This window comes from Montipora capricornis, chromosome 2 (genome assembly GCF_036669925.1).
Source record: "Montipora capricornis isolate CH-2021 chromosome 2, ASM3666992v2, whole genome shotgun sequence".
NCBI lineage: Eukaryota > Metazoa > Cnidaria > Anthozoa > Scleractinia > Acroporidae > Montipora > Montipora capricornis.
Genome location: NC_090884.1, coordinates 24,256,830 through 24,271,829, shown reverse-complemented (window position 1 = coordinate 24,271,829; position 15,000 = coordinate 24,256,830). Strand labels below are relative to the sequence as shown.

The following is a 15,000-nucleotide window of genomic DNA, read 5'->3' as shown; positions in this document are numbered from 1 at the left end:
TATCAGATGAATTCTCCAGATTGAATCACAACCTCATTTCCAGGATCTCCATTGTGGTTGAGAAGAGACCCTGGTTGGGGCTGGTCATGTGTCTCCCAAAATCTGGGAGATTTTTAATATGTGTGTTTGGGGAGGGGTGGCAGTGTAGGCCTTATCATCATCGCGAGGAAGGGAATCACAACGCATTTGATTTTGGAGTCAGATGACCATTGACAAAACGTTTCACGGCAAGGTATTGAATGTACTACACATGGAATACAACTTGAAAGGTAAAAAGTTGTTGTCAAATCGATCGGACACAATAGAAAATAAATTACTTGCGTGGCTCTAATTTTTGCATGCCACAGTGAGAAATTCCAGATTCCATTCATTAGTGAGCAGTCAAATTGAGTGATAACGAAGGATACTAATAGTTAATGACATGTTAAAAGAAAAGAAAGTTTGTCATGAAAGAAACAAGAGAATGGTTTATCCATGGGAAACAAACATGCTGTGCGATCGATTAGTGGGTGTACATGTCATATGTTTATGTCACGTATCGACCTCAAACTACTGTACCTGTTCAGATATTTCATTTTGTTCTTTGATTTTCATTTTTCTTTCAAATGTTAACAAAGTGATTCATAAGTCACAAGCTTGTACAGTAAGTAGACAGTGTTGACTTATTTATATTTCAAACAACTTTGTGTACATTGTCACTGTTATATTTTTTGCAACTGCACACCAGGCTTTACCATTTAATTTATAACACCAATTATGTGATGTATATTTTTAGCACCGGGGAAATAAAAGAGACATTTTATCAAGGAAACCTAGTGTGTGGTGTATTTTTTATGATAGTGTATGTTCTGTACAGTAGAAGCAACTTTAGCTAGTAACGAAATCTTTTTGCGAACTTCAATCGCCGCTTGACATCAAAGGTTGTATTTAGCTTGACCACTTTTGTGGGAATCTCCTGTGGGAATATAAAATCAGCTGTTTTGACCTTTTTGAAACTTATGTAAAGATTATTTAATGAAAAATTGCCTCGTCAACAATTACGCTTTTGCCCAGTTGTGGGTCAAAATACAACAAAGACTCTACCCCAGTGGGAAAATGTTTGTTTAGGAGAGCCACATGACCAGCCACAACCAGGGTCTCTCTTCTCATCAACAAAGAGACCCTGGGAACGAGGTTGATTTAATTACTCCAACTTTAAAATAGCTTAGACAGCTTACAGAAATATACCGTAGATGCTATAGTTTGTATGCTTTGTGCAATGAGGCAAGCATTAAACATGATCAAGCCCCAGTTGTTCAAAGGGTGGATAGTGCTATGTATGCCAGGGATCATGGAGAGGGACGACGACGACTTTTTCTTACAGTGTTGTTTTTGGCTTGATCAAAGACTTAGTAATTTACACTACTTGTTCATATATCAAGACTTAGGCCCCTCCCCCCCCCCCCACCTCACTTTCAAACGTACTCTGCAGCCCCTGTAATTATGCAGTTGATAAATCATTACCCACTGGATAACTAAAATTAATTGGTTTTGCTAGTGTTTATCCGCTGGATAGTAATTTATCCCATGGTAAGCACTATCCACCTTTCAAACAACCAAGGCCAGGTAAATATATCACATGTTTTTTTCATTTTGAGGTTGTAGCGTGTAAATCCTTGCTGAAGACAAAGTGAAACAAAGGAAACATGCTGTCCTTTCAAACTAGAAAAAAAGGGTTATCACATTTCAGAGGTAAAATGGAGTTGCTTTACTCAACACCATTAATTCCATCAACACTTTCTTGTTCCATGCTCCATCTTTAACAGCAACTGGAGTTAGATTTGAAGAGTCAAAACAAACATTTCATTCACCCCAGGCCAGGTGGAGGGCTCTATAAAGGCTCGCTTCAAAAGTTGTGCACTCATAATTTCACAACTGCCCGCAGAATGGAATGTCATCTCAGACACATGCAAAGTTGGGTATAAACAATTCAATAGACCAAAAAAAAATTCCAAAAAAACCATACCTTGGCACAGTTCCCAAGCCCATATACAACTGGTATTGCACCATAAAGTTGTTGCAAAGTTGCAAGGGCACGAGCGACAAAAGAAAGTGGTGTCTGATCACCTTCCTTTAGAAACAAAAAACAAGAATTATGATTGCGATATTCATCATGGTTGCATAGTGAAGAAGACAATATTTATTTATTTATCATCAATACGTGCCGCCAAATGACAAACTGCCCTCTGTAAAACGCGCCCTTTTTGCAGACCACAAATAAACTATATGCCCTCCAAAACTCATGTGATTGTCCTATTACCGGTAATAACAAAAATAGAATGTTCTCAGTGTTCTCAAAGCACTAAAACACAAAGAGGGTACAAATCAATCTCTACTTAAAGGCCCACCTTCAACTGAAAGGCATTGCATGGAGCAATTTTCATATAAATATGAAAATCCCACCAAAGCTGAAATTTATCCAATCAGATTGCTAAGAGAAGTTTTTAATGGAAATTTCCATTTAAAAAAAAAACGGTTCAAAAGTCTGTAGGTTGAAGGTTGGCAATTAAGCAAAATCGGTTCTCTGTAGCCTGCATTAGCAGCAGTGTTTCCGTGGGGTTCTTTTCAAAGTTTTGGCCGAGCAAAAAATGAAGAGAGTGGGTAGGGCCCCCCTCAGTCAAAACATCGAAAGCCCACACCTTGGTCTTTTTCTTTTGTGAAACCCCATGGAAACACTTGCTACGCAGACTAGGCTCTCTGGCCATTAAGTGGCTGTAGTTTTATGAAATGTCTGGTGATATTTGAGTGCACCAGCACAAGAATTCAGAGTCTCTCCCTTGGTCAGTTGTAACATTAAACTCATGAAAGTTGCCAACAGCAAGAAGCAAGAGTACCAGGTGCAAAAATTGCCAGATTCAATTCATGCTTTGATCAGAAGATTGCATAATTCTGGGTAGTTCCATATCAGTCACTTACCAAAACATAATCTTTCAGAAAGCTAGGTAACTCGAGAGTTAAAATATCCTCGTCTAAAGGAATAAACTCCAACTGAAATTCATCAAGTGACACATCTAAAATTTGAGAGACCTGGTGGTCAAAAGTCAACTACAGTACCTGAATGTTCCTGATAGGGTTTGCTTCAAAATGGGCAAGGAATGTTTTAAGGTCTGTGGGCTTTTTAAAATACTTTAGGGTGAGGGATACCATTAATAAGAAGGTGCATGAGAAAGAGGACAGGGAGTGGGCGAGTTACTACTACTATCTTGCACCAGTCAGACAAAAGACAATAACTTCATTCAGCTATGGAGTGGAACTGGCAATGTAGACTTTTGAGTGCACATGTCTTGTATAGGCCTACTATTGTCTGGTGAATAGGAAAAGATTGCAGCAACCAACTCCATATTGCAACCACTATCAACACCAGTCAGGCAGTCACCAGTCAGACAGAATCCATCCGATATTCACTAGCACTAATGAAATGCATAATTATCGACATATATAATGTATGTGTAGAAACATCTTGTTACATCAAAAGTTAAAAACATGTACCTCCATAGACTCCCTCCTGTTCCAAAATCATCTCACAGATATGTAACTGTAAAAAGAAAAAAGATACAATGAATATGCAAAATCAAAACTTACATGTATGAAGTACACTGTAAAGTTGTCCAGGTGAGATTTTACCCTCAGAAAGCCTGTTGTTGGTGACATCAACTGACATTTCGGCAACTTGAGCGAAGAAGTCATCCACAAAGGTTGTTAAAACATCAGTCAATCAGTGTTACCAACAGCAGTCCTACTCAGGACATCTCTTGCCAATGATCATACTTTGTCAAGTTTGGATATGACACCTACAAATTGTAGGTGAAAACCATACACGATTTGTATGCAAAATGACAAAAATGCAATTTGGTATTTCAAATATGTTGTCAGAAGTGACTGCCAAATTGTTAGCTACCTCGATCTCAGAGCCTAACTTTTACAAAGAACATTTTGTTTGTGGTGTGCAATATGAAGGCAGCCCTCCTTTAGTCGAGTGCTTATTACACCATATAATAAGGATTTGGAATGCATCTTTTGAAAAGCATATTTCTCTTTAAGGTTTTCTTAATGATAAAGCGAATTCTTGGAGGGGTGGAACTACATTAATTTTACGTTAATAACCTCCAAGGCACCTCAGGCATTAAATTGCCACTTATACATGTATATTGACTGTTTTCCACCTATACCTTTTTTGGAACATAAACTATTTTATATGATCTGCGTTTTCCACTCTTCTTGTCATTGTTAACATGATCTAGGCAAAAGAATATTATATTTTCACATAAGCAGAGCATCATATGGACTTCAGATGGATGACTTAAAAAACTGGTTCCCCTTAAGGTGGCTCCAATTACCTGTTTCAAAGCTGTCACGCAACATTCTTATTAGAACGTTTGGCACTGCCAGCCGCTGTATCATGTAGTAGCAATGTTATGGTACCACATGAAACAGCAATTATTGCTGACATAATAAGTCACCATGGCCATTGTAAAACCATGCAAAAACACCCTTTATTTTGTCTTTAGTTGCTCATATCTCAAAAATCAACTCAGAGACCCCCATTTTTTATTGCTGGAAAGTGACCAGAAGGCCAAGATGAAACTTAGTTCAAAGTTTTAAAAAAATATGTGGAACGGCTTTAGAGCCACAAATGAATCTTGATTTTTTAAGGTGTCACTGATTCTGCTGTACAGAATTAATTTAGTGAAGAACATGGTCTTGTGAAATGAAGCAACTTGCACTCTAGAGTAGTCCTTTTGCAGATAGCAGTTTAAAGGTTGTCACAGAAGTTGATCACTGATCACTGACCTGCTACAAACTTGGTGGGTAATAACTCTGGTCTCAGCAAATAGATCCGCCTGGAAAAAAAACGTCTTGTCAGCTTAAGGCTTTGTCTACTTGATGTGAAACTATTGGTTTTGATTTAGCTCACATGTAGCTTTGACAAGCCTCAACCCATGCAATGTACAATCAATATTTTATTGTTAATATTATAATAGGGATTGGGATGGTTTGAGTGAAGGCTTTAGTCCAGTTATTTCAGTTGCTGTTGGGAATGACAGAATTGGTGACTTTACAAATAACTGAAAAGAAGTGGCAAGGGTATCAATGAACTTATCGATCAGCATGTGGAACCAAGGCACAAGGCCAGCTAATTACGTATGATGTACTGTAATTTCGTATTTTGATTTAATTTTTGCACTGAGGTCTCCTCAAGCTGCAGCTGGGTTTCATACAAACTTTACACACTCAAAAGACAGACACGTGTCTTCCCATATTCTCTTATGTCTCTGCTCATCAAGGATGAAATTGCTAACAACATGCAATTGCAAGTGAGAAAACATCCTAATATGACTTATGACATGTTTGGATTTTTGGTACAGAAGAAGTAGTTTCCTTGGCATGGTTGCTGCTTAAAAATGGAATGAAAGTGTTATTCTTTACCTATGAAAAAGGGATCCCTTACTATGACATCTCCTTAATGGTGGTTGCATGATTATGTGGAGTTGGTTGATGAGACCTATCCTGCATTTCAGAAACCATCTGGTCATGTCTGTTTGATGCCAAGTCATAGATAACTTTGATTTACATGTACATGGACATCATTAATTTTATTTTATAGACAATCCAGACTTCATTAACATACTTGTCACAAACTGCATCAAGTCGATCACCTTCTAATTTAAATATCTTGTTCACACCATGTTCCTGTAAGATGAACAAATATGCATACAGTGTACATGCATTATACCAAAATGTCATAACACTGAAGTATGTATTTTCGCCCACTAAAATAAACCATCAAAAGTATGAAATTGTGCAAATGTACAATAATAATTTCAACAGTTAGAAATAAGCTTTATGAAACTTTTCTTGGCATGATTTTGTAATTTCAGCCAGCTTTGCCTCGATGGTGTATTTTCATTGCGGGAATATAAAAGCCATTCAACTTGCATGATTGTTCAGACTGTGTTGCAGTTTTTTCTTTAAGTTTTTTATTTTCCCAATGCCCTCAAAAGTGATAATAATACAAATGTAGTTACACAGTTTATGTTCTTGTCAGAGCTCATTTTGACCCTCACCTAATGGCATGAGCTATAATACGTCTGAGTCAGGCCCAAAACATATTTATGCTCTTGAACATAAACTCTATATTGTTTTATTTTAAGTACAATTTGGTTTTATCAAACAAGTTGACAAAGGTGAATTTAAACTAAACTAGGAAAGATTTGTGAGTTGTCACCTTTAAAGCATTAGCCTTAGCTGTGGTGAATTTTTTCCAGAAGTGGATAAACTGATTGTCAACTCTTATTTTTCTTTCTTCTTTTTTTTTTTTTTTGGGGGGGGGGGGGGGAGGGGGATGAGTATAGTTTTCCATTGGGTTTTTATTGGGTTTTTTTTTTTTCTTGCATGTTTTAAAGTCTTGTTTTTTAATTACATGTAACCTTGCTTTTCGATAGTCCTCCATTCATTGCCATAATTTGGGAGAATGAATAAATAAGAATAAATTAAAACAGGTTTAAAAGTGGTTTAAAACTTGGCTATTGTCATTCAACTGTCTTTGGAATGTCATCTTCAATTTTGTATCCTTTGGAGGGATATCCTTTGCCCACTTCAGGATATAGTTAATTAATATACAGAAATTAATTAGTGACACATAAAACTGGTTCATGGACAGTTCTTAGAGTGTTTGCAGTTCAAGTGTGACATAACCAGATACAAAATAAATTTTCATCGTAAACAAGAAATGAGTAATGAATATGACACCTGACCAACAATGCCACATCAAAATTTATTCATCCATCTCTGAACATTGCAAAGGTACGAAGACTTAAGGAACGGTTTGGGTCTAATTGTAAATTCTGTCTTGAAAAAAAAAAAAGATTAATTACTGTAGATGTGAGAGTCCGTGACCACAGAGCTGTTGGTCATTTTGCACTTTGAAAACAAGTATGGGACTAGGAAGGAATAATAATTTATTATTGTTGAGATTATTATCTCAAAATAAAAGAAATGATGGTACGTGTTCAAATCACTGACAGGCAACTGACATGTAGCTGACATATAACTGTCGCATGATGTGTAATTTGACAATAGTCGTCAGTCAGCTTGTCAGCCAACAGTCTACCAACAGTTGGCCAATGATCGGCTGACACATTGGTAGAATTGGATTCGTTACCATATCCATTTTTACTGTTGCCAGAGATGCCAACCTCTTGAGATCTACCCACCCACTCTCCCTTCCCTCTCCCCCAAAAAAATGCACCCACCCATCCCCCAGTAGTCTGAAGTGTCAGGGCTCCGTCTCCTTGCCAAACCTGCCAAAGGGGCAAGGCGGGTTTGGGGGAGGAAACGGCTGACACTTCAGACTAATCCCTCAGCAGCTCCTTCAGAATACAAAGAAACTCAACTGGGATATTTGCAAGGAAACAGGGCAGTTACTGGCATGTTGAGAATTTTTAGTGGTTAGACAGAGATCCAATCAAACAATCGGCTACCAATCAAACAATCAGCTAAACGGCCGTGATAACCAACAGAGATAAAGAAAACCATTTTGTTAAGTTCTACATTGTATCAAATCATGTATCTTTTAAACTCAGACTTGAATGCAATGTGGATGCCATTTGAGCCTACAATGGAGCAAAGCCTTTAAAAGGTTCAAAGTCATTTTTATCTGGTAGATTTGATGACCCGTGCCGGAGACCAGGAGATTCGTTCTGCATCCAGGAGAGTCCCGGATAATCTGTGTTACATCTACCTGGATGAGCTGACATGTGCACATTGTCCTTAAAAAGGTGAAAAGAAGGTTGCAATAAAACATAAAACAAGTTGCAATAATTGGGTTCAAGATTATCTGCATCAAGGAATTGCATGCAGTCAACAATCAAGAACATTAGTTTAAATCCATGTCATGTTCTTCATAAAATACTTATTTCTTCATATTTCAGCACAAAGCTGTGAATAGGATGGACCATGAGACATAACTAGATAAATACAGCATAAAACCCTTTAACTCTTGTTTGCTTACCTTTAAGAATGATGCCCCTGTAAAATGATCCAGAGGTTTCATCAGCTGAGGATCTAAAACAAGGTCTTTCATTTCTGGAACCTAAAACACAAAGAAAGAAAGTCAATTAGCGTTAAAAACATAAACTTTTTGCTTTTGAGGTCCTTTGACAATCAATCATTCACCCCTAAACCCGCCTAAATTGGCCATACAGTGTACTTAGTATTTTACTCTGTCTAACGCCAGACGATTTTACACATCAATGGGGAACCCCCGGGAGTCGATGGATTAATGCTATCCTGTTACAAAGCTTTTGCCTACTTCCCCTCATTAATCACTTTATGCTCCAGCACTTTAATTTTAGAATTAGCTTAGTTCCGGTTTGCCAATCCTTAAGTCACTATAATTGTTAATTATGTCGTTGCAGTTGATACTGAACGTGGTAAATTTTATAAACAGTGAACATTGGTTCTGTTACGGTTAGCATTTTTCAAAGTAACTAAAAAAAATTGCAGCTGATAATGACAATTCATGCGAGAGACAACGAAGAATGGTTTTGTTACCATTCACCTTTTAATTGAATGATTAAGATGCGGCTCATATTTTCATAACAATGTGTCTGTAGAAAAATATGTGACATTAAATGTGATGGGTTTGGTATTAAAAAGTTGTGATAATCTGCTGGTAGATAGAAGACACAACAACACACTGGTGTTTCTATAAAACGAAGACCCTGGTCAAACTTGTTGAAAACTGCAAATGTTAATGTTTCTTGTTTCCTCTTCAGTCCAGAATCATGTTCCAGTTAGTTTCAAGTGATGTCAAGACAAATTCAAAGGGGTCTTCATTTTTGGGTGTTCGGTCTTCAGTCTTTGGTCTTTGTTTTGTACCCACCCCTCTCCTCAGCCCAATTAAAGCAGCCCACACACAGTTCCTAGCTATCATATCAAACGTTCAGGTTCGTGAGATCACAGGAACTAACAAAAAATGACCTTTCTAATTAATGTGCCGATCAAATCGAAACTTCAACATCCCCCCCCCCCCACCCCTCCTGGGCAGACCCTGGGCTTTTGACTATCTTCTGTGCCCGGGGAGTGGGGAATTTGACCTGTACCTGCGTGGGGTGGGGAAAATTGAACCCGCAAGAGTCAGGTTTCAAATGATTATTTTTTTCGGGCGTTGAAATTATTAACAGCTATAAAACTCGTGTTTGGACAAGATGGAAGAGTTTAAAGGAGGAGATATAGCATTTGTGAGACAATGGCTTACAAAAAAGGTCTTCAAAAGGTCTTTATTATCTCATTAAAGACGAAAGGAGCCGATGACGATTGTTCTTTAGGAGGGTATGACAGACAAATGCAACGGTAGGGTAGGGCATTTGAACAAAATTTTGGCCCGAGGGGGCGGGAACTTGAACGATCCAATCTTCAAAAGTTCAAATGCCTGGGGAGGGGGGATGTTGAAGTTTCGAGTTAATCGGCGCATAAAGCGTTAGAAAACCTTCGTTAAAGAACAATCGAATGACAAAGCAATGGAGCCTCATAATTGACCATTTCACAGTTGTAGCTAAGTTACCTGGCCTAAGAATAGAAGCGAGGCTGCCGGTCACCCTGTTTTGATACAAACCATTGTGCTTTTCTTATGTTAATGTAGGCTGATTAATTACAATTACAACAACACAATTTACATGATAAAAGCAGTGAAGTCTGTATCAATACAAGGTCACCAGCAGCCTCGCAGCGATTCATAGGCTAGGTCACTGAGCAAACAACTGTAAAATGGCCTATTTGGAAGCTACATGTACATAATTAAAGCTTATTAAAGCTTTAAGCCACAGAGAAAGAGAGCTACTGTTAAATGTTGAACCGACAAATTCGATCAATTTGCAGAAAGAAAACTTCGAGGTACAAATTTTTTTTTCAGTTACCGACTCAAGAATGTCCACCAAGCGGTCTCTTGTAATAATTCTCAGATCAGCAAACTTCGGTCTTTGAGCCGCCATCTTTGCTACGCAGGCCAGGTTACCAAACTGTCACCTTTCATTAGTGTCTAGTGGCTCCTCAAGTAATTTTGCGTTGGAACACTGCTTGAAACTGCTTTTGTTTGGAATGCCTAAAAAATTCAAAGGAATTAATTCAAAGGCTGAAGAAACTAGGGCTCGCAGAGAAGCAGTAAAAGTAGCCGAAAGAGAGCGAAAACAAAAAGAGGAAGAGGATAAATACTGGGAAGACAACGACAAACATGTTGTCAAAAAACAGCAAAGAAAAGTAGGTTAATGGTACAACTTATACTTAGTGTAATTAGATGTTTAAAATACATGTCCCTGTTTTGGATTTCTTCAAGAAAATGCTTTTGTTTAAGTCAAGGAAGTGCGGTTTCCAATGGCTCGTGAGTATGACATACTACAATGTATGTTATACCCTTCAGACTTGCTAAAGGAATGTGGGAGCATCGTAAAAGAATAATTGAATAATTGCTTATGCAATGCTTACGTCAGGACTTCAGAGATCACCACAATTTACAAGAAAAGGAGAGGTCAAAAGTGAGTGTGGAAAGTCGTGGCACAAATGGTACAGAACTGCGAGCCTCATGCAGTCTTGCCTATTGTAGCTTGTTTTCTCCTCAGAGGCTGGACAGCTCACATACTCTTATGACGGAACTCTAGGATACGGATGACGCATCAGCTCTTGTGGCCTTGGATGCAAAGGACATTCTTTTATAATTAGGCTGCTGCTCTCTTGCAGTGGCCACTTAAGCCCGCCGCACTCGGTGAGGAAAGAGCTGAGCAAACTGCCTCGCGAGGCGGTTTGCTCAGCTGTTTTCTCACCGTGTGCGGGGAACTTTTGGTGAGAAATTGGCCTCGCGAGGCCGTGAGCAAAAAATCAAACATGTTTGATATTTTTCGCCTCGCGAGGGAAATTCCTCATTGTGTGCGGCCATCGTGAGAATTGAGTTGAGCTTGGTCAATGACGCATCCAATAAAAATACATGGCATTCTCACGTGACTTCAGTGACGTCAGAATTTCTTCCTGCAACACCATCCTGAACTGCTGGAGTCACGTGAGTATGCCATGTATTATTATTGGATGCTTGATTAAACCAAGCTCAGCTCGATTCTCACGATGGCCGCACACATTGAGGAATTTGTCTCGCGAGGCCAAAAATATCAAACATGTTTGATTTTATCCTCACAGCCTCATGAGGCGACTTTCTCACCACAATTTCCCCGGACACGTGAGGAAGCGGCTGAGCAAACCGCCTCACGAGGCAGTTTGCTCAGCTCTTTCCTCAAGTGTGCGGCGGGCTTTATGGGTTCAGAATTGATGTTTCCAAAACTGAGCTATGGCATCAGTCACCTCCCCATTGCACATTGGATGATAGAACGTTTGTTTCTGTCAATAAATGCAGGTACCGGTACATGTAAATGGCCTGGCATTGAAAAATTCAGACTGATAGGGGTGCAACTGAAATACTTTGGAAGGAGACTGTTTTGGGATAAACTCAACTGGAAAGACAAACAAGTTACAATGTGGTCAGTCACAGCACCTGAAGGACAAATACATATGGCTGTCAAAGCAGGATCTACAGCCGTACATGAAAAGCCAACACCCTGTGCAAAACACTGCGTTATTCCCCCTTCCTCATGCATTAAGCTCTTGTATCTTTTAATAAAGAAATAACATTAATTTCAGTGATTTTGGTTAATTGTAGGAAGAGAAAGACCGTAAACGTCTTGATGCTGCAGAGCGAAAGGCAGCTAACCAAGAAGCTCTCAAGGCAGAAGAAAGTTTATTAAAATCAAAGGCAAGCAGTGTCCGTACAAAGGTGACCGTGGCTGATATTCAAGCTGAGCGTGAGAGGAAGGCAGCACAGGCAGTTGCTAATGCTGCGCAAAAGAAAAAAGAGGAAGAATCCGAAGACGTGCTTCAGGAAAACCCTAATCAAGAGCTTGCAGCTGCTTTGGCAGCAGAAGGAGCAATAGAAGCTAGATCAGTTGAAGATGCCATAGCTGTATTGAATGTTGCTGGGATACCAGTGGACAGGCATCCAGAGAAAAGAATGAAAGCTGCATATAATGCCTTTGAGGAGCAAGAATTACCACGGCTTAAAGAAGAAAACCCTAACATGAGGTTATCACAATTGAAACAATTGCTTAGGAAAGAGTGGATGAAATCCCCAGACAACCCTATGAACATGGCATATGGAAAGAGAACTTAGACTAATTTTTTGCTTTGTGCGATGAGTAATGTGGTGGTATTTGAAAAGGGAAAATTCTGCAGTTGTACAGTAAGTTAAGGGTCATATGACCACATAAATGGCCCCTTAGTTGGAGCAATTATTCAAATATTAAAATCTAAGATAAAACGCAGTGGATATTTTATTAAAAGCCTTAGGGTAAAATTTACCCATCTACCAGAAATTATATCAAATATCACCTTGTTTGGTCAAGTTTCAATGCATGGTTGAGAAAGGTTATCGATCTCTAATTCAGAAATATATTTTTTTGTTGTTTGAGTTTTAAAATCATACTGGGTGGCTGCAGTCCAATGAGAAAACCACAGATTCAGAAAACAGAGTTCAATCAATTATTGATCTCTCTTCCAACAATAGATGTTTCATAATAATTCAATCCCAATCTCATTTTGAAATCTTGAACAGGAATTTTGTTCAATTTTAACGATGACGTCATGAACGTCCGTACATACGTCCGTCCGTCCACCCTCCATGTATGCCAATGTGACCAGTATTAGCTAGTTTACAGCATACATCTTGATATTGGACATCCATCTTTTGATTAATTACACCTGTCAGAACAAGGTATCCGCTGACCACTATCACATGACCATATCATGGGCTCAAGCTTAAGCTCACAGAGTTCAGCTGTTTTTTTTTTTTTTAAGTTAACCGCTGACCAGGTACTGGTTTTCGATGGGATTGCAGGCTCAACCTAGGTGAACTCACCTGAACATAAGCGAGGCTTCATTTTTCGCGCGCTTTCTGTGGCTCGACGCAGCTACATGTACACGGCTATACTATATCACAGCCATACTATATATCAAGGAAAGTTCTTACACAGTCAAATGCTTTTGTTGAGGTGGAAAACAGTTTGGAAGATGTTTTCTTTCAGCATTTTTCGCTGGTTTCAATCCAGTTTGACATATCATGATATCTGTGGTCCACACTGGTGGTTACGCAGTTATTCAAGTCAAGCATCGGCGGGATGTAACCTTAAAGCTGAGTGTTATTTTAATTTGTTTAGACCCACTTTTTTCTCTGTATTGCAATTTTTGGCATATCTTTAGAAGCTCTGATAAGGTTACATAATGCCTGGAGGACCTATGTCTAGAACAGAAATGAAAGGACTGAGCGAAAGAGAACGACAATGACAAAACAGAATACCAGTAATAGCTCATACTTAGCACACAATTTCTTTCCTTGGGCACTAAACTGTTTGTTATTTTTACGGATGCGATATTTAAAGTGGATGCGTATTTTTAAAAGGTGGTTTAATCGGTTCTTCCTTTTTTCAGAAATGAAAATCGAATTTTTATTGTCAACTGGAATTAAATAACAATTATCTGTACTCTTTTGGACATAAAAAAAAAGTTGATTTGTTTGTTTGTTTTCCTGTAAAATGCGAGCGAACAAGTGCTTTTTTAATCCGTTTGCCCAACTGGTTTTCGTTGTGCCTCGACAGTGACAAGAAAATTTTGCCGTTGTGTTATAAACACTTATTCGCTATGAGTTCTCCTAAAACTAGGAGTTTCAGTGAGAAAGTGAGTGCTGGCATGGAAACTGGGAGCAGTGACTGGTATTTTTCTTTTAAACAGCTGCAAATTTTTGAAGAAAGAGAATATCGGAAATGTGCGTGAAAGTATGTAAAAAGCGAAGGAAGGTGTGCATATCTTTAGCATGTTTATAAGCAAATGAATAATTTCAAAACAATGGCATGTCACTTCATTCTTTGAATTTAAACTTCTGTTCTCAAATTTCTGGCCCCTTTTCACCAAAAGAGTATCCTTTTCAGAAATGCTGAATGTAGCTGGGCAAATATCAATTTAAATTTATTGTCGTGCTTGAGAATAGACTGGGGGCAGTCTCTTATTTTTCAATGACACAGTTGAGCGCGCGATTGCGTGACACGCCCCGCCTAATTTGCATAAAATAATAATGTCACTCGTCGTGCGTGGCTCTGAGGAAATAAGGACGACTGTTCGTGATCTAGATTGGGAACTGATTTTCTCTTCGCTCAACGGTTGAAGACGTTGAAGAACAATTTGACTTGGTGGTCAAAGACTGAACATATGCGGTTGAATGATGATCAATGACAACCCACAAGAAAAGTACTCGACTCAAAGGCTGTGACTATGACTGTAAGATTCCCTTCCACGACGTGTACGTGACGTTTTATTTTGGGTATCAATACCCCGGGTAATAGACATGACCCACCACAATCGACTGCACATGCTTCCGATCTTACATTCAAATTTTGATTTTGGCTAATGTCAAGAATATGGGGAAATCTCAGTAGCTTGTGTTTTCAGAAGTTTGTTTAAAGCACCCAAATGTTATGCACTAGTCATTTGTTTCCCCCACCCCCCGACCCCCAGGGATAGTGGGGACATGTGGTGAAATTACTAGGGCAATTACGCGAGATTACGCCATAATTGCGCCTCTAAGGGGTAGGGAAATTACAAGATTTTCGTTCCTCTGCCCTACCCCTCTGGGGACATACCGGGGGAAATATCGGGGAATTCTTACCTAAGAGGACTGGGACTGAAAAGAAACGAAGAGCAATGGTAATGAGTATTTTCACACGTGCAAAAATTTTTTTTTGGTCGCTTATTCCTGTCTTGTTTCTATCCAGTTCTTTTTTTTTTGTTTCGTTCCTTATATAGTTCATGTGGCACACACAAATGGCAAGAACTGTATATTGTGGTAATCTCCCTAACATTTCCTTGATGACTCAG

General features: G+C 38.8%; 2 protein-coding genes across 2 annotated transcripts in view; one reads left to right on the top strand and one right to left on the bottom strand.

Annotated features, from left to right (window-relative positions):
• Positions 1-10,107, bottom strand: part of LOC138039141 (vacuolar protein sorting-associated protein 33B-like) — a 32,559-nt gene extending 22,452 nt beyond the window's left edge. The window contains exons 1-8 of the mRNA XM_068885326.1: positions 9,957-10,107; positions 8,051-8,131; positions 5,669-5,730; positions 4,831-4,880; positions 4,209-4,276; positions 3,529-3,574; positions 2,956-3,050; positions 2,006-2,110 (exon numbers count right to left, since the gene is read on the bottom strand). Of these exons, the coding sequence (XP_068741427.1) occupies positions 2,006-2,110; positions 2,956-3,050; positions 3,529-3,574; positions 4,209-4,276; positions 4,831-4,880; positions 5,669-5,730; positions 8,051-8,131; positions 9,957-10,031 (582 nt within the window). The 5' untranslated portion in view covers positions 10,032-10,107. The remainder of the gene's footprint in view (positions 1-2,005; positions 2,111-2,955; positions 3,051-3,528; positions 3,575-4,208; positions 4,277-4,830; positions 4,881-5,668; positions 5,731-8,050; positions 8,132-9,956) is intronic.
• LOC138039143 (coiled-coil domain-containing protein 124-like) lies at positions 10,053-12,394 on the top strand. Its single transcript, XM_068885327.1, has 2 exons — positions 10,053-10,296; positions 11,741-12,394. The coding sequence occupies exons 1-2, from the start codon at positions 10,138-10,140 to the stop codon at positions 12,245-12,247; spliced, it is 666 nt and encodes a 221-aa protein (XP_068741428.1). The 5' UTR covers positions 10,053-10,137; the 3' UTR covers positions 12,248-12,394.
• The last annotated feature ends 2,606 nt before the right edge of the window (positions 12,395-15,000 follow it).

Bases quoted from the DNA above. Each gene is read 5' to 3' on its own strand.
- LOC138039143 (XM_068885327.1), top strand. From the start codon at position 10,138: ATGCCTAAAAAATTCAAAGGAATTAATTCAAAGGCTGAAGAAACTAGG. The intron at 10,297-11,740 runs GTAGGTTAATGG...GGTTAATTGTAG, and splicing joins TCAAAAAACAGCAAAGAAAA to GAAGAGAAAGACCGTAAACG.